This window comes from Mesoplodon bidens (genome assembly GCF_964165515.1).
Source record: "Mesoplodon bidens genome assembly, chromosome: 5".
NCBI lineage: Eukaryota > Metazoa > Chordata > Mammalia > Artiodactyla > Ziphiidae > Mesoplodon > Mesoplodon bidens.
In genome coordinates, this window is record NC_138161.1 from 4,347,621 (window position 1) to 4,367,164 (window position 19,544).

General features: G+C 50.8%; 1 protein-coding gene across 4 annotated transcripts; it reads left to right on the top strand.

Moving 5' to 3' along the window:
• Window positions 1-253: 253 nt before the first annotated feature.
• ZBTB21 (zinc finger and BTB domain containing 21) lies at window positions 254-19,338 on the top strand. 4 transcript variants are annotated; one of them, XR_014015839.1, is made up of 4 exons: window positions 254-449; window positions 3,627-3,824; window positions 11,998-18,336; window positions 18,423-19,338. XR_014015839.1 is itself a non-coding variant. In XM_081234150.1 (3 exons), exon 3 carries the CDS (start codon window positions 12,010-12,012, stop codon window positions 15,160-15,162), a length of 3,153 nt encoding a protein of 1,050 aa, XP_081090276.1. In that variant the 5' UTR covers window positions 254-449; window positions 3,627-3,824; window positions 11,998-12,009; the 3' UTR covers window positions 15,163-18,347. The 4 variants fall into 4 exon arrangements, 1 of the variants encoding a protein (XP_081090276.1); XR_014015840.1 differs by lacking the exons at window positions 11,998-18,336; window positions 18,423-19,338 and adding an exon at window positions 6,608-7,032; XR_014015841.1 differs by lacking the exons at window positions 11,998-18,336; window positions 18,423-19,338 and adding an exon at window positions 4,100-4,150.
• The last annotated feature ends 206 nt before the right edge of the window (window positions 19,339-19,544 follow it).

The window sequence follows — 19,544 nt, forward strand, 5'->3', positions numbered from 1 at the left end:
CACCGGGACCGCCGGGCAGAGCGCGGTCCGCGCCTCCGCGATACGCACCCCTCCAGCCGCCGCCGCCTCCCCTCAGGGCGGCCCACGGGGGACGCGCGCCCCGCCTCGGGCCGGGGGAGGACGCGGGCGCGTGCGGCTCAGGAGGAGGAACACCGGGCGGAAGGCGCGCGCGGGAGGACGCGGCGCCGGTGGCGGCAAGTCGCCCGCCATCGGGCCCGCCCTCGCCCGGCCCCCCGCGCCGCGCACCACCCTCGCCCCGCCCCCAGGCGCCTGGCGGCCAATCACAGAGCCGCGCACGTGACGAGCGCTGCCTGCGATGACCTCATCCCTGGTGTGGGATGACGTCAAATTCAAGATGGATGGAATCACAGCGGCAGCGGTGGCTGCGGCGCGCGCGAGCCGAGTGTGAGCGGGAAGGGGCCTGGCGTCTGCCTCGGGGCTGAAGACCGGTGAGTAACTGTCAGGCCCCTGGCCCTAGGAGAACTGCGGAGCCCGTGGGAGGCCACAGCCTCCCCGCAAAACGCGGCCTTTCCTGACGTAACTCTGAGGTGATTTCTCTCCTCCTTTTTCTCTCCGCCGGCGGGTTGCGGGCTCGGAGCGCTTCTGCGCGTGCGCCGGGCCCGGCTCTCACCGAGCATGCCCCGGGCTCCCACGTAGCCCGCTGTGCCTTCACACTGCGCATGCTCCTTGCCCGCACTTGGCCTCGCCCTCGCCACTGCGCACGCTCCGTCCCTCACTGGGCTTCCCTCGCCGGGCCCGGCTCCCCTGCGCCGGGCGGTTGGGGCGCCTTCCGGCCGCGGGCGCGTGCTCCATCCCGGGCAGGCGTGGGGGCCGGCCGGTGTCTGCTGGGGCGCGCGGGCGTACGCGGAAGCTGCGGGGCTGGGGGACCCCCGCACCTGCCGCGGCCCGCGCCCCCGTCCCACCGACCCTTGAGCCCCGCCTGGCGGCCGCCGGCGCATCCAACCGTTGACCCGAGTGGACTGCTTGCCCCGCCTTGCCTCGCCTCCTGGCCGGCCCCCCGCAGACCCCCGGGAGGACCGGTCTCCCCGACTCACCAGCGCTGGCCCCGAGTGCCTCTGCTGTAATGCGGAGGGCCTCGCCCGCCGCTCGGGAAAGCCCCCGTCCGAAACCTGCGGCCGGAGGCGTAGGTTGCCGACCGGCCGCGCTGGAGACCCCCGCCCAGAGACCTCCGCTGGCCGGACTCCCCGAGATCTTTTCTCGCCCAGACCGCTTACCTGGCGCGCGTTCACTGGCCCCCGTACGGGAGAGCATGGCTGTGACCGCGGGAGCGCCCCTCGGTCCTGGCCCTCCACCCCGGTTGCTGCGCGCTCCGACCGCAGCGCCGCGCGGTTCTGGAGGACGCCGCTTCGGCAGCACGGTTTAGAGGGGTGACCGTAGAGACAGGTTCTCCAGCGGGGCGGCCTGGCAGTGGGAGGTGGGGGAAGGGGTGACCGGAGCCCGCGCAGTGCACAGCGCTCTGGGGGTCTTAGGGCGGGAGCCACCAGCCCCGCTCACGCCCGGCATCTGAGGGCGCCAGGTATTGCGCAGCGGCCAGGACTGTTGACAGCGGTGACCCTGCGTCATCCATAGGGAGCCTGCGTTGTGGTCTGATTCCTTGTTCGGAAGAAAGAGGGTTAATCCGTGTCAGAAAGGCTTCTCGTAGACAGTTACTTTTGAAAACTTTTACCCGCTGGTGCTTGGAGTAAATCCTTCATCCACCTTAATGACTAATAGTCATGACGTTTAAATATGAGTACCAGTAAATATCGATGGTGAAAAGAAAGTAGACATGGGGGGCATTGGTTCACTTAAAAATAACGTTGCATCTAATTTATTCTTCCTTTTCACACTGTTCGGTGTAGAGTGTGCTTCATTCTCTGGAAATAAAAGTTGGAAAGGATATGACCCCCGCCCTTGAGGAACCTGACCGTGTTCATGGCAGGGCGTGTTAGGTGTGTAACAGGAGAGGGGCCAGGGTATTGAGAGGGTCTCTGGGTGAGGGGAGATGACCAGAGGGACCAAAGCCAGCGGGGGTGAGGGGAGCAGACGCCAGAGCTGATCACGAGCAAGGCTTGATGGGGTGGGGGTGGGGATCACTGGCTAGAAAGGAAAGAGAAGAGGTTTCCAGTTTGGGAGACCTGCTGGCTGGCAGCACACCGAACTAAACAGGAAATATGTGGGGACCGGCAGATGTGGGAGGGTAGGGTCCTAGGTACCATCCTGGACAAAAGGGCTGTCCTGTGATGGACGAGTCCCGAGAAGCCTCAGCAGGGATACAGAGTTGGGAGTCATAGGCCGGTAGGAATTAAGGCCACAGTCACTCACACACAAAGCGAAGACCACCGCCACGCGCTGCTGTCTGTGCCGGATGCTGGAGCAGCAGAGATGAGCCAGCCCAGGCCTCGAGCCTTAGTGATGGTTTCTCTCTTTGGCCAGTAGGCACCTGCTGGTCCTGCACTAAGCATTAGGAATACACAGCTGATAACAAGGGTTCTTCCTTTTTTTTTTTTTTTTTTTTCGGTACGCGGGCCTCTCACTGTTGTGGCCTCTCCCGTTGCGGAGCACAGGCTCCGGACGCGCAGGCTCAGCGGCCATGGCTCACGGGCCCAGCCGCTCCGCGGCACGTGGGATCTTCCCGGACCGGGGCACGAACCCGCGTCCCCTGCATCGGCAGGCAGACTCTCAACCACTGCGCCACCAGGGAAGCCCGGGTTCTTCCTTTTAAGGACTCTCATGAGAGGGTAGATATAAAGGCAGATCATTCAAAATAGTTGTGTTATTGCAGAGGGGACGAAGTACTGTGGTAGCTTAGATGGCTGAGCTACTGGCCAGGAGCACATCACTAGAGCTTTGTAGAGATGGTGACGTTTGAGCTGGATCTTTCTGTAGAGGTTAGCCAAGTGAAGGAAAGGTAAGAAAGATAGTCGGTGGAAATTGGGTGTGCAAGTTTGTAGGGTAGATGCTCACCCTCATGCTGTCCAGTAAGGGTGGAGAGATGAATTGTGATCAGAATATGAAGACTCTTGGCGTGCCAGTCTGTAGAGTTTGCATTTTATCTAGGGAGGAATAGAAAAATCAATATAGTATTCTAAAGGGCACTGGTGGGACCAGCTCTGCTTTAGGAAAACAAATAAGAGGCACGGTTTCCACTCCTGCATCTAATTAGAGTGTCAGAGTACAGAAAAATCAACAGATATTTATTGTTGTATGAGATACCACGTTGGGCGTTGTGAAGAGTGTCAAAAGACAGTAAATAGATCCCTAGTCCTTAAATAGCTGACATTTCTGCTGGGGAGACAGACAACTTACTGTATACGGCACTGAATAAACACTGCGTAAATGGTGTCCCTCCGTAATACTGCCGTTGAAAGGCGTTTGCTCGTTATAAACTGCAGTGGTCAAGGAAGGTGTGTATATTAGTTAGCTAGGGCTGCCCTAACAGAGCGCCACAGATGGGAGGCCCTGAACGCCAGAAATGTATTTCCCACAATTCTGGAGCCTAGAAGTCCGAGATGAAGGCTCTGGCAGGCTTGCTTTCTCCCGAGCCCTCAGCTTGTGGACGGTTGTCTTCTCTGTCTTCACATGGTTTCTCTCTGTGTCTGTGTCCTTATCTCCACCTCTTACAGGAACACCAGTCACGTTGGATTAGGGCCCACCCTTAAGGCCTCATTACAACCTACGGTCTCTTAGAAGACCCTGTCTCCACATACGCTTACATTCTGAGGTGCTGGGGGTTAGGACTTCGACCTAGGAATCGCAGGGGACAGTCCAGCCCATGACTGAAGGCTTAATGGAGGAAATGGCCTTGAGCTGAGCTTTGAAGGGTGAGTAACGTTCAGCTGAGTGGTGTCGGGGGCGGGGTTGGGGGCGTCTGGGACATTGCAGATCGGGTGACAGAAGAAGCAAGACCTGCGGGTGGTGTCTCAGAGACAAAGTATCTGAAGTAGGAAGTTATCGCGAGGCGATAACTAAAGGAAAGAAAATTTAAAAAGTAGTTTGAAACCAGATTTCCAGAGCCTTGAAGTCCATGTTTTTAAAGTTTTGCATTTTAACCTAATGGAGAACCATCGTTTTTATCATTTTATTTCTTTTTACTCAGGTCTTAGGTCTCAGCTAAACTGTTACATCAAGGCATTTCCCGACCATCCCCTCCAAACTCTGGTTACCTCCCCCCGTCATAGCTCCCCATTTATTTCCATTGTAGCTCTTAGCACAGTCAACAGTTATCTTTGTTTACTTGTTTCCCTGTTCATCGTCTGATTTACCCCACTGGAAAGTGGGGGCCTTGTCTGTTCTGTGCGACCCTGTATTTCACGTGTGTCTAATTATGCCTTGCCCGTAATAGGAGCTCAGTAAAGAAGGTGAATTCATAATAGTAATACTTCACGTGTGCGTCCAGTGAATGATCAACATTTTGTTTTCGGAAGCTCAGTCAAGATGGATTTGGAGGGCATGACAGGAAGGACGAATACCACTTGGAAACCGATCAGTCAGGGTCCTTTAATGACAAGGGCAGAAACTGCCGGGCCAGCTTGAATAGAAAAAGGAATTTAAAGGTAGAGAGAGGGCCGCTCTTGCATTGAAGGAAAGACAAAGAATTGGGCCGGGAAGGACAGAAACCAAGGTAACTGCAGGAGCCTCTGTCGCGGGCGCTGCAGGCTGCACTTTCAGGCCAGGGCTGAGATAAATCAGCTCCGCTAGCTGCTGCCTTTGCTCTTCTCAGCCCATATTCCAAAGGAGCAAGTTTCTAATGGGTTGGGCATTGGTTGTGTGCCCAGTCCTGAGCGAGGGGAGCACAGCGCCTCAGACTCCTTGGGACGGGGGTGCTCCAGCGGGAGGGGCACGACAGGAGGCTGCTCTGTTAACCGGGGTGCGTTCTGCTGGGTGAGGCGGCGCGCACCCCCTAAGACCAAATCAGCCCTCCTCGGGGGACACGAAACCTGTGGTGAGATGGGGTCCAAGGGGGTGACATCGCTGCTCTTGAAGGGTCAGATCAGCGAGGCTGGCTTTGAAATCCCAGGCGCTCTCGAGGATGTCTGGACATCTGCATTGTCTCCAAGTGAGCCACGATGAGATATAAGATGTAAGATGAGATGCAGAGCTGACTGCCTGCCACCATCTCATAGTAAAATCAAATGGAGAGAGTCAGGTTAGACCCAGAGGTGAGGGTTTGGGGGTGAGCGGGGTGTGTGTTTATATTCCGAAGCCAAATGTAGATGCTTTGTTTTTCTAACTACATGTTTGCTTTGTGTTATACGCATTCCTTCCTTCTCCCAGTGTCATGGTTAGGGCTATATAAGCAATCTCCAGCATTCCAAAGGATTGTGTGCCCAGAGTTCAGTTTCACATTAATGTTTTGGATTAAAGAGAGATTCTCCTATAGAACTGGAGGTAAGGGTTTTGTGGGCTGGTCTTGGAGCAAGTTTGATTTACAGTGTACCTTAGCTCTGATACCAGCCTGAGTGTTCATCTCCAAGACTCGAAAGCTGCCGTGAGGTTATTTGGTCCCTTCTCATCTCCCTTTCTGCGCCCACTGTTCACCTCCTGATGTCCTTTTATCCGAGTGTCTAGCTCTGCTTTGCTTCTGTTTATATCCCTGGAATGTTCTATAGTCCAGAATTGCCTACATTTCCTCCATCTCCTTAAAAATCTTAACTTCCTACAGTTGGTGTAAAGAGGGAATTATTTGCATTGAATTACGTTATATTAAGATAGGAATTCGCTGCCCCTCTTAGCACTCGGTACCTGAGGACTTTGAGGTGGTGGTATGAAATAGTTTTCTGGAATCCAGTTATGAAGTGCTTCGTAGCCATTCTAGGGAATTGGAACTTCATTCAGGCCAGGGGCTTCTGGAGTTTTTAAGCCCTGGCACTATTAGATGCATGTTTCTGGAAAGTATCTACAGTAGAATGGTGAAGAGTGGAAACCGTAGTGTTGATACCATTATAATTGTCCGGTAAGCAATGAGTCCCCCATCTTCCCTCAGGTCCCCACTGTTCACTCATCGACCCTCCCACCCCTCGGCCAGATTAACTGCTTCCTGTAAACAGCATTCTCAGCACTTTTTGTGTGCTTCGTTATATTTAGTCTTACACGTCTGTCCTACCATGGGAACGTTCAGGAAAGGAAGAAAAGGAAGTAAAGTGCCTGCACGCAGACGGGAAACACTATATGTACCAGGAGCTTGCACACGTACGGCATCTTTTGTTCTTCGTAAGAATCCTATGTGGTGGGCAGTGTTAGCCCCATTGAACAGGCTGAGGAAACGTGTACTCAGGTTGAGTGATCTTTACAAGGTTACCTACCTAATAGGTGGCAAAGCCAGGATTTGAGACAAGTAGACTAATTTGAAAGTCCTTCCCATGGAGCTATAGTGATGGCCATGAATTGTTAACTGTAAAGATTCTCTCATTTTGAAATAGCAGGAAACAACATGAAATAGAAACAGTTTAGGCAGAGTTTGGGAAGATATTTGTGTGCAGGGATCCAAGTGGTAAGCAAGCCCACCCCACTTCAGGAGCTGGTTTTCCTGGGGGATTTCCTCCCAGCCTTTTCTATGGTAGAGGGACCTTTTCTTCCATGTTTCACCCACTTTTCTTGTAAGAAGAGCACCAAGGTTTCCACCGTGACTGAAGTGGTGGCGGGAGCTCAGGCGCTGGAGACCCATGCAGATGAGCAGTGGGCAGGAGGGGCCAGGGACGCAGCGACAGTGCACATGTCCACGTCAGAGCCTTCAGACCTGGGATGCGCTGTCCTCTGTGAGTCAGAGGTCCTGAGTGTCAACGAGAGCTTGGAGTTTGATGACCCAGCAGGTTTATGGAGGAGAAGGTACCTCCAGCACCAAAGCTGGCCTCACCTGAGGCTGAAGAGCAGAAAAGCACGTGGCTTTGAGCGTTCAGTCTGCACATCCACCAGCTGCAAAGGGTTTTCTGGATTATCTCATGACACGCAGCAGTCGTGATTCTCACCCCCGTTTTTGCCTGCGTTCTTAGTGTAGCATTTTATATTTTTAATGAAGTTGTGAAGCTCAATAAATATACCTACTGTGTCATTAAAACACAAAAGGCCAAAATGTTAATTGTTTGCAGCTAGACCAGGAAAGGGGCCATTGTTAAGCTTTGATGATTGAATTAAAAGGTAAAAGCAAGGGCCTCTGCGTGAAGGTGAGGAGTCTGCACTGTGTGCTCCTGTCACCCCAGACACCTAGAGCCCTTGTCCAGGGCTCCTGAAGAGGATGGGAGAGGTCACTGTCCTCCGATGACCCTTGGGGGGCCTTAAGTTTGCTCCCAGGGCCTCATGCCTCCACCCCCTCCCCAGCCTCGTGACCCGCCCTCCCCCACGTGTCTTTTGCTCCAGCCAGGCACTTGGTCTTGGCTGTGTGTACTGGACACACTGCTCCTGTCCTTGAAATGTCCTTCTCCCTTCCTTCCTGACTCCCATATTTTCTGACTCCTGCCTGTTCAGGAAACTTCTTTTGTAGAATCCCTTCCCTGACCTTCCTCTCACCTGGACCCAGTGCCGTCACCTGTACTCCAACGGTACCCCTGCACCCTGCCGCCTGGTGCTTAGCACACCGGGGTGTGCGGTGGATTGACTTGTCCTGTTGCCACACAAGACCAGGAGCTGTAAGGCAGGACCATGCTTGTCAGACTGCCACCCTCCCTGTCTGGCCGGATCTAACACATACTAGACCGGTGCCCAACCATGAGAAGTGTGTAACGTGATGACCAAGAATCCAGGCTCTGGGGCCCGACTCCCAGCCCCACAGTGAACTGACTGGGTGACCTTAGGCACACTACCTGACCTCTCGATGCCTCGGTTTCCTAATTTGTAAAACAGGGATGATGGCAGTGCCTAGCTCAGATGTTCACGTGGGAGTTAAAAGAGGAAACTAGAGGGTGGTGTGGTGTGCAGGTGAAGAGCGTGGCCTCCAGAGCCAAGTCACCTGGTGTGGATTCTGCTCTGATCCTTACTGTCTGTGCAGACTTGAGCCTCAGGCAGGCACACAGCCTGAACCCTGTGTGCCTCAGTTTTCTCAGCTGTAAAATGGGGATAATGGTGGTACTGCCTCCTAGGGTTGGTGTAAATATTGAGTTAAAGCCTGAAAACTGTTCACAGTGCTACGTGGCAGAGTAAGCGCTCAGATTTCGGCTGCTGTTCATGCCCGATCAGTGTCTAGGGAATGGTATGGACAAATCAATACCCGGAGCTTCTCTGCACTGGTTATCAGGAATTTGGACATGCTTCGCCACTTTTCAAGCAGGCGCTCTCGTTGATGACTATAAATTAAGGCTAGAGTCAAATGAATAGTTTTAAATTCCAAGTACTTTTCAGGGACAGTGACTATTCCTCTTACAACTCAACTCTCAGTGACTTATTTCTCCCTAATTTCCTGTTTCGTTCAAAAAGTATGGAAGCCTGTGGTTTAGGGATTAGAAGCAGTTACTTAGAACAAAAATAGAGGTCACGATAATTGGAAGGAAGAAAGAGAAGGAAACTTTTTCCGAACAATGAACAGTGAGAAAATGCGGGGTTTTTGGCCTGTAGGAATCGGGAGCAGATGATATGTGCATTAGCGTTGCTTCATGTCCAGGGATGTAGAAAATCTCATTTGGTTTAGTCCTCACAGAGTCCCTTGGTTTCTTAGTTGGAGTTTCCCCAAAAGCAGACCCTGAGACAAGGATTTGAGTGTAGATGTTTATTTGGGAAGTGATCCCAGGAAGCATAAGAAAGGTTGCAGGGGAAGTGAAGCAGGAAAGGGTGCCCGTGAAGGGTACGTTAATGACCAGGTTCCTGCTCACATTTAGAAGATCTAAACTGAATTCCTGACAAAATTCTGAACCAGTTTTTCAAACTTCATCTCAAGGAAGGACATCCTTCCAGTTCTGGCAGAAACCTTGGAGACACCCTTACCTCCTCATCTTCTTACCCTCTGCAGTCAGTCCATTAGAAATCCTAATGACTGTCTTTCCGTCCACCGCTGCCCTGCTGGTCCGGGCACTGTCCTGTCTGGCCTGCATCAATGCGGTGGACTCCTAGCTGACTTCCCAGCTTACACAGTCTCCCGTGGTCCATTCTTTGCAACATAGCCAGAGGAATCTTTCTGAAACAAAATTCAGGTTGTTGTCATTCCTCTTCTCAGACTCTTCCAACAGCTGCCCTGGTAAAAAGTGCAGTCCTTCCAGTGGTCCCCCCGGCCCTGCTCAGTGTCTCCCCAAGCTCCTTCAGTGTTGTCACCCACGGCTTCTTCAGCTGTGCTCCAGCCCAGCTGTTACCTTGTCTCTTCCCTCAGTGACCCTCGTGGCTCAGCCTTGCGTCCTTCACGCCTTCTGAAATGTCACTTTGTTGAGTGAGTGAATAGGTGAATGACGTGAAGTTCTGGTAAAATTTGTAATGTGTTATAGGTGCTGAATAAATGGTAGCGATTATGGTTTTCTTTCCAGATTCTCACAGTAACATTATTATCCCTACTTTACAGTGGGGAAAACTGAGGCTCAGAGAGGTTGATTAGCTTAGAGCACGGACCTTCAAACTGTCTTAACTCTGACCCACAGGTAATCTAGAGATGATTTAAAGTATATGGGAGGATGTGCATAGGTTATACGCAGATACTACACCATTTTATATAAGGGACTTGAGCATCTGTGGATTTTGGTATCCGCAGGCTTCCTGGAACCAATCCCCTGCAGATACCGAGGGACCACTGTACATCTCACTCCAGTGCCGGCTTACATGTGTGGAAATGTATGCATATAACTTGTGAAAGTTTCACAAGATTGTAGTCAGCCTTACTACATTTGAGACATTTGGACTTTTCTACTCTGCCCTGGTCATTTTTTTCAGTTGTTCACTTCAGACCACTAAATTGATTTGAAGAAACCCTCTTGAAAAGTACTCGTCCAAGCTTTTGATTCTGCATCTGCTGCTCTTCCCTGTGGCAATATCTGAACTAGCTGTCTCAAAAATTAATTGCACTAAAAATAGTGTTCGCAGCACGGCTGAGTTACGAGTGTGGCATTGTAAGCTTATTTTTTTTCTCTGCTGACCTCTGTAAATGATGACAGGGGTTTCTTTGCACATAAATAGATGTGTGATTACAAAGACAGTATAGTAGGATTAAGGGAGAAATTTAAATGGCTAATCAAAAAAAAAGGAAGGGAAAATCTCCTTCTCAAGCACTCACCATCGAGGTGAAACAATGCCAGGCAAGAATGAACCACAGCTCGGTGCAAGCTGACCATGGCAGTTGTCTGGACGGGCTCCAAGCGTCGTCTCTGGAAGCAAAGTCACGTCTCCAGGTCAGTCAAGTGGAGTCAGTACCTCAACAGGAGCCAGATCAGTGGTGAAGAAGACCGGGGATCACGCTTGGTCACTCCAGGTGGTGGCCTGGGAAACTCTTCCCTGCAGATTCTCCTGAAGAGCGCAGAGGCTGGTTGACCAGCAAAGCCTGGTCCTTTGAAGCCCGAGGAGAACCTGCAAACGTGCGGGTACCGTGTTTGGTGTATCTCTAGCTCACCCTCTAGGGAATGATGAAACTGTCCAAATAGTCTTAGTTACTCTGAATCCATTTTATATTAAAAAATAAATGTCATAACTATTTTAAAGAACAATATGGCATTATAGAACCAACCCAGAGAGACGAGACATTACCGTAGCAGCAGCCTGAGGGAAGCGTCATATTTGGAGAGTCAGGCGTCCTCTCTGTGTGAAATGGCTTCATCTTCGTCAGGGGTTAATCTGGACCCTTTTATGCTGAATTAAATATCTATTAACCCTGCAGTTTCTGAAAATTAATTGCACATTTGTCAAGTCCTTACTAGGTATGACATACAGGCTCATGTAATTTTCACAGCAGCCCTAAAGGAGGGCACAGTTGTTACCCGTCTCACGTGAGGGACCTGCTAACCTGAGATGCTAGTGGACCACAGGGAGGATCTCAGCCCCAGCCTCTCGGCACCAGCACCCCCCCACTAGGCCTTTAGATCTCACCTTTAGATTTGAAGAGAGTTTCATCGAAATCTCAAGTCAAACCCCTTAGTTTAGAATTTGTATAATTAAGTTTAGATCCAGGCTAAAGCTTCTACTGTGCTATTGTTGAAAGTGTAATTTGGTAAGAAAATAGTGTTCGGATTGCAAGGTGTTTAGCATAAGAAAGAAAACAAACTTTTTTATTCTTTAATATTTCTAACCTTTGCTAAACACTTTGATGCAATCGTAATTAGCAAATGACTTCCCTCTTCCCAAATTCTTACGTATTTTTTAAATTTATTTTATTATTTTTTTTTGCGGTACGCGGGCCTCTCACTGCTGTGGCCTCTCCCGTTGCGGAGCACGGGCTCCGGACGCGCAGGCTCAGCGGCCATGGCTCACGGGCCCAGCCGCTCCGCGGCATGTGGGATCTTCCCAGACCGGGGCACGAACCCGTGTCCCCTGCGTCGGCAGGCGGACTCTCAACCACTGCACCACCAGGGAAGCCCTCTTACCTATTTTTGAGACCTCTACTTTACAGCCTATTGTTAATTCACATTGTGTTTAATCATATCCAGTAATAAAACTGCTTTCCTTTCAGAATTACGGACTTTATGGGGTTCGGTACTCCATACTTACTCTCTGAGCCAATAAGGAATAGAATTAAGCCTCAAATGGATATGGGCCCTAAATATGGATAATAAACCTTGTTTTCAAATATTGCTTCTCTACGTACCTGCCAAGTTCTAGCTGCCTTTTTGCTGGTATGGAGTTGCCTGTTACAGACCTTAGTGCTTAAAATTCTTCAGTTGTAATGATTGATGACCTACTTAAGCCATGAGACTTGTTTCTGTATATTTTCCTTGTTATTTAAGTAAGATCATTCATCCAGAAACCTCTTGTTGGGCCACAGTCTGCTAAGCATTGGCACCTGTGAGAAGACAGCTGACGTTCCCGGCCCTTGAGGAGCCCTCATCTGGGGGAGCTTCTCACCACCATGTTCACGGCGATTGCACGTTTGTCTTTCAGGTAAGCCCGAGCATGGAGGGGCTGCTGCATTACATCAACCCAGCCCACGCCATCTCTCTCCTGAGCGCCCTCAACGAGGAGCGCCTCAAAGGGCAGCTGTGCGACGTGCTCCTGATCGTGGGGGACCAGAAGTTCCGCGCGCATAAGAATGTCCTGGCTGCCAGCAGTGAGTACTTCCAGAGCTTATTCACAAATCAGGAGAACGAGTCACAAACTGTGTTCCAGCTGGACTTTTGTGAGCCAGATGCTTTCGACAATGTGCTGAACTACATCTATTCTTCGTCTTTATTTGTGGAGAAAGGCAGCCTTGCTGCTGTGCAGGAATTAGGCTACAGCCTGGGCATCTCCTTTCTGACCAACATCGCTTCTAAGACGCCCCAGGCCCCCTTTCCAACGTGTCCCAACAGAAAGAAGCCCTTCGCGGAAGACGATGAGAACAGTTCTCAGAAGAGAAGCGTCATCGTTTGTCAAAGTAGAAACGAGGCCCAGGGGAAAACCGTGAGTCAGAATCCAGCCGACCTCAGCCACCCTCCCCGGCCCTCGCCCGGCATCGCCGTCCAGGCCAACGCCAGTAAGGCCCCCGGTCCCAAGCCCACGGAGCCAGCGCACCACGTGGCGGCAGCTGAGAAGAGTCGGCCGAAAGATGGCCCCGCGGGCCTCGCGAGGCCCCCCGAGCTCGCCGGGCCGTCGGAGGAGCCGAGCCGAGGCGGCCTGGCCAAGCGGGGCGCGGCGCCGCCTTCGAAGCCCCCACAGGACCGGGCGGCCGCGGACGAGAGGCCGGGCGCCAGCGCTCCGCTCCCCCGAGGCGTGGCCGTGGAGCTGGCGCTGCGGAGCCCGCGGCCGCCCGTGCTGTCTCTGCGCGGCGCCCCGGAGACGCCCTTCCTGCTGAAGGAGGCGGGCCGGGGCGGCGGGCCGGGCGAGGACAGGAACCTGCTCTACTACTCCAGGCTGGGGCTGGTGATCCCGGCTGGGGGCCCGGTGCCCGGGGGCCAGGGCGTGGACAGGAGCGGCCCGCTGGTCAAGAGCCTCCTCCGCCGCTCGCTGTCCATGGACAGCCAGGTCCCCGTCTTCGCGCCCGCCGCAGACCCGCAGCCCCCGCAGGGCTCCTGCTCGGGCTCAGGCGACGCGGCGGGGAGCTCGCTCGTCGCCTTCTCTCAGGGGCCGTCCTCCAGGGACGCGAGCGAGGCGGCGGCCCCCGACGCCCGGGCCCCGGCCCCGCAGCCGCACCGCCTCCGGTCCTTCAGCGCCTCTCAGCCGGCGGAGCGGCCGGGGGCGGCCCCCGGGCCCGAGGTGCGGGTGAAGGCCGAGCCGCGCAGCCCCCCGGAGCCCGGCGACATCATCCGCGTCACCGTGGGGGACGCCGCGGCCGCCTCGAGGGACCTGGTCCCACAGGCGGACGACGACCGGCAAGACGCGAGCCGCCTCCCGGCCAAGAGGCGGTTCCAGGCGGACAGGAGGCTGCCGGCCAAGCAGCCGAAGGCCGAGGGCCAGAGCTCGCCGGGCGCGGGAGACCCCCGTGCGGAGCGCTCGAGCCCGCCTCTCCTCGAGGCCGACTTCCCGGGTTCGGACTTGAGCAAGGACGAATTCGGCGAGCTGGAGGGAGCGAGACCAAACAAAAAATTTAAATGCAAACATTGCCTTAAGATCTTTAGATCCACGGCCGGCCTTCACCGGCACGTGAACATGTACCACAACCCCGAGAAGCCCTACGCCTGCGACATCTGTCACAAGCGCTTTCACACCAACTTCAAAGTGTGGACGCACTGCCAGACGCAGCACGGCATCGTGAAGAACCCGTCCCCGGCCGCCAGCGCGCACGCCGTTTTGGACGAGAAATTCCAGAGGAAGCTGATCGACATCGTGAGGGAGCGGGAGATTAAGAAGGCCCTGATCCTGAAGCTGCGGCGCGGCCGGCCCGGCTTCCAGGGCCCCGGCGGCTCCCCCGCGCAAGCCATCAAGAGGAGCCTGAGGTCCCGGGCCAAAGGCGCGTACGTGTGCACGGCCTGCGGGAAGGCCTACCGCTTCCTCTCCCAGCTCAAGCAGCACGTGAAGATGCACCCGGGAGAGAAGGCCCTCGGGGCCGGCAGGGCCGCCAGGCCCAGGGAGCGCGCGGCGCCCGGGGGCCCGGCGGGCGGCGGCTCGGAGCTCTACCTGTGTCGCCTCTGTAACGCCAAGCTCTCTTCTCTTCTCGAGCAGGGGAGCCACGAGCGCCTGTGCCGCACGGCCACCGTGTGCCCCTACTGCAGTCTCAGGTTCTTCTCGCCCGAGCTCAAGCGCGAGCACGAGGGCGAGTGCGAGTACCGCAAGCTGACCTGCCTGGAGTGCATGCGCACCTTCAAGTCGGCCTTCAGCATCTGGCGGCACCAGGTGGAGGTGCACAACCAGAACAGCATGGCCCCGGCCGCGGGCGCCTCCCCGCCCCGGCCCGACCTCAACGGCGAGGCCAGCGGCCCGGCCCGGCCGCCGGCCCTGCCCGAACCCGGCCGGGCCGACCCCGCCGCGGCCGCCGCCACCGCCGAAGACGACCCCGCGGGCGGCCGCGGCCCCGAGCCCGTGAACTTCGACCCGGAAGACACGCCCTGCCTCCCCGAAGACCTCAGCCTCTCCAGGCCGCTGAAGGTCCAGGTCAAAGAGGAGCCGGCGGAGGGGGCCGAGGAGGAGGCGCCCGAGCCCGGCGCGGCCCCCAAGGACCTGTGGCCGTGCGAGAAGTGCGGCAAGACCTTCCCGGCGCCCAAGCAGCTGGAGCGGCACCAGGAGCTGCTGTGCTCCGTGAAGCCCTTCATCTGCCACGTCTGCAACAAGGCTTTCCGCACCAACTTCCGGCTCTGGAGTCACTTCCAGTCCCACATGGCCCAGGCCGCCGAGGACCCGGCGCACAGGGAGCCCGAGGTGGGCCCGCGCCCCACCGGCTCCCCGTCGCCGCCCCCTCTGCCCCCGCCACTGCCCAAGATCCAGCCCCTGGAGCCGGACAGCCCCACGGGCTTGCCCGAGAACCCGGCTCCCAGCGCCGACAAGCTCTTCGCGGCCCGGGAGTCAGACACGCTGTTCTACCACGCGCCCCCCCTCTCTGCTATCACGTTTAAAAGACAGTTTATGTGCAAGCTCTGCCATAGGACATTCAAGACTGCGTTCAGTCTCTGGAGCCACGAGCAAACCCACAGCTAAAAGGCCACCCGCCTTGCTCCTCGGAGACCGGAGCCCCCCGCCGGATTCCAGCCTGTGTTGTGAACTGTGTCATAAGGCGCGAAATGTCTTTCCGAAAAGGAGTAATAAAGATTGCGAACTGTCATGGTTGAACATAAGTTTGAGGGAGACTGATGTGAGTCAGCAGTGTCCTTACTCAACCTAGCCAAGCTCCAGAAACCCTTGTGCTTCTGGACCTTACAGTCACAGGATGACTTGACTTCGTTACTGTTGAAACTTGTTCTTGGTTGTTTGCATGGTTCCTCATTCCATGGTATCAGTATAATCTTGTACTTGAGGTGGTTTGGGGTTTTCTTGTTTTTACTGATTTGCAATTAGTGAAACACTGTTCAAGAATTTCTTCTTTTGATTCTCTTAAGACGCCTAAGTTCTGGTTAAAGCTCAGCCGTGTTTGTAAGTCCAAAAGGTATCGGAACGAAGTGGAGTAGTTTGCAGTATTAAGATCTTAGAATACTTCAGCAATAAAAAATGATAAACCTCAACTTTAATAAGTTATCCTGACACTTGATAAAAATAAATATTTGGTATTTTGTGGTCATTGAGAACTTTTTTTTGTATGAAAATTGTGAGAAATATAAATCAGCAATAGTAATACTTAGATTTTTATAAAATAACAAAAACTTGCTCTTGGGTCATTTCACATAATTAGTGATGGAAGACTTGGGAAATGAAAACATTAAGATTTCTGGAAGCCCTCCACATCGGTTTCCAAAGCTTCGGTAGTGGCGGGCATGGTAATCAACAGTGCTCCGTCACGGCTCTGAATTCAGACCAGCATCGAGGGGCTGTGCGTGTTTGCTTTCCTCTGGTTTGTGCTCTCACAAATTGAAACTCTCAGTGTATTGGGGACAGAGAACAAAGATAGCATATGGCACAAATTTTGAATTTAACAACATTGGTATAACAAGTAAGGTCAGGACATATATTTACATAGATCCCAAGCCCCCGGAGTGAGTACAGCTGGCTCTAAATCCCAAATTACCGTTTACTTTCAGAGACTTGAAGCAGAGGGAGAAGCCACACTGCAGTCTCCACATGCTTTTCAAGAACAATATATACAATAATCAGTTTTCCTGCCTCTCTGTCTTGTGATTTGTTAGAATATTTTGGAGTTTATGGTGGTAAAATGTCCACAGTGAAACTATTCTGCTTTAAGTCACTGCTTAATATTCCATAAATATGTATTAAAGTACTATCAAGGGTCCAAAATTAGTGTTTGCTACGTATTTTGGCCCATAGGGCTTGGGCTTCTTTTCTTTATTATTATTTTGTGTGAATTGTAATTCAAAGCCTTTCGGTATGTGTAATCCAAAGTTCAGTGGGGTGTTTCAAAAGGAAAAGAAGTTTATTTCATTGGCAGGAGTGGGGAAGTGAGATATATAAAAGTAGAAATATTGTTGAAACCCCTAAATTCTTTCAAGGTAATGATGGATTAAGCCTCCAAGTTTATTAATTTTTTTGCAAGCTATTCTTTCAAATAAGAAAGTCAACTACTGTGACTAAGAAGTAATCTGCTGAGTGCTCAAATTGGCGCTCTAGCAGAAGTCTACTCATCAGTCTCATAACCCGCATTCCATACCCACGGTAGGAAGGAGATTCTTATTTTTTATTGAAACACAAGCATTTTTATAAAATTCTAACTGTACATTGCAGAAATCACATGTGAAATTTTGCCTTTTATTCTTTCGTTTGGAAACTACCAAAAGTCCCCAAATAGGGTTACTTCCTATTTTTATTCTTAAATTTGATGGAGAAAGTAAAATAAAATCAAGTTGCAGTTACTGATTATTGCCATCTTTATGTTTTCTTGAAGAAGTCTATGCATTTTAAAGACAAAATGAAAACATGTGATTTTATGTGGTGGATTACTGTTCTTTGAGCTCACTGCCTGTATAATGCGACATTTCTTACTCTGAACGTCCTGGTACCTATCACTTCAAGAAAAGCCAGTTTCCTTCAGAGTGATCATTACTTACGGCTGTGGAAGGACGGGTTACTAATTCCATGATACATGGGATCTTGGCATTGTAAATTCACGATCCCAGGACTGGAACCTTTATGCTACATTTTTGAAGATTTTTTAATAACGTTAATGAATAAAAAATATTTTTGATCTAAGTATAGGCTCTGCATATCTGTTAGATTTTAAAACTTGCCAGTGTTTGGTCTTGTTCACATTTTTGTCTAGGCAAGGAACATAAGATTTCAAAGAAAATTTTGAACCAAAAACATTTGTAATGCAGTTCTGGTTTTTCTATTACTTTTTATACTGTACCTTAAAAGCATCAGGCTGAAAGAGTTTATTTTGGTGGTCAAAAAATAGGCTTCCACTCATTTAACTATTTTAAACGTTAAGATGTAAAATAACGAAAGACACATAAATTGCTTTATTCAGCGAAGGTTTGTTTAAGAATGTTTATCTCAGCCAGTAGGCAAATACTTGGTATAAGACAAGTTGGCCTTTTCTTGCTGAAACATGTTAGCTAGTAAAGATATTCTTGAAAATGTTTTTTTTCTGATTGTAATTAATTTTTGAGAATGTAGAAAGCTCATTATTCCTTGTAAGTATTCAGGATGCCTGCTTTTTTATGCAATTGTGGAAAGAATGTCAGATGTTTTAATATATTCTTTGTTAATCTGAAAACTTGTTATTGAATCGTTTTCTTCATTTGGGGGAGCGAGGAACACCACAGAAAGTGTGTTTTTATCCAAGTAAGCAATGGAGGTGACAAATCGTGTGCATTTTTTTACAGTAAAAATGTCTAAAGAGTAATAGAATATTCACCTTTAAAACTAGTTGTGGTTAGTATGCGTTTATAATTTTGTCAAAATATACAGCTAACAGTTCGACAGTGATGTCTGCATTTGTAGGGAGATGGATGTGGTTCCTGATCTTCTGTTTGAGAACAGATCATCACGGCCTTCTCTTTAAAAACATGCCCCAGCCCTTAATCTCTGTGATAGTCTGACCGACACACAGCACCCACTGGTGCTAAGAGTAGAAACTGAGACAAGAATAAAATGTGCCCTTTGGTGGAGAAAAGAGGTGTAATCAGGCCAGCCGGACGGTCGGATGAGGGAGGGACAGGAATGGACTGATCCAAGCCGGCCTCTGTTCCTTCAAACTGTGTGTGTGTGTGTGTGAGGGAGGGACAGGAATGGACTGATCCAAGCCGGCCTCTGTTCCTTCAAACTGTGTGTGTGTGTGTGTGTGTGTGTAGGGGTGTGTGTGTGTGTGTGTGTGTGTGTGTAGGGATGTGTGTGTGTACAGCCAAAATCTGGAACTTTAGGAAGTAAAGTGATTTTCATTTCCTTACTGCAAAAATAATGTCATTCATAACAGGTTTCTTTATAAATTGCACTAATTAATATTGGAATGTTACGAGTCAGTTTATCAATTTCTGATGTGTCTGATTTTTTTTGCAATAATTGTGAAAAGCATTATTGATTTAAATAATGCTAGCACATATTCTTTAATAAGTTCTTTAACACTGGCTTTTTTTTTTAAGTTTTACAAATAGGTTTTTCTCTTGTGGCTTTAGCACTTTAAGGAACTTGACGTCTGCATAGTTTTCGGTGCGCCCACTCAGCGCTTCCCGGCGTGTGCGCTAGGGCGCCCCGTTGCCACGTGACTGCGGAGAAAACTCACTGTCCGTGTTTAGATTCTGGAAGAGAAAAAATGAGTCAATGTCAGGTTTTTTAAAAATTCCATTTAGAGACAGTCGTTTGGGAACCAAAGTATTTTACTGTAAATCTTTAAAACAGTTGAATTCAGTGCTCTTTAGTCATTTATTAGTGCTGTCCAGGTTTTCCACAAAGTTATACTTGGTTAATACTAATTCTCAAAAGGTGATAATTTCTTATCGACATTAATCCAAGGCAGTTTCAAAATTTTCATTGAATGAATGCTTATTGCTAAAAGAAAAACATGTGGCTGCTTTATAACTGTGTGTATTTTGTTGTCATAACGCCTCAGCAGAGAAATCATTGTTCAGTTTTATTTAGGAATAAGCTTTTTTGGACTGAAAACTCATAGTAAAATAGGACTTCTACCTAATGTTAAGCCATTGCTTATTTGTATCCAATTATCTGTTTACTTTGCTTAAATCTTGACTAAGGTTGATTGGAGTCAATAAATTTGTACTGTATTTTGTTTTGAATCATGGTCTCATTGGGATGTTTTGGACTTTAATTATATAATTAATAGAGTTTAAATTTATGAAACTTTAATTTATGAGATAAAGGCCTCCTCTTTGGGTAGTATGAAAAGCCACTTGAGTCGTGAGAGAGATTTAATTCCCCTACTGCTCCAGGTGGCTTGTAGAATGAAATTTGCACTGAAG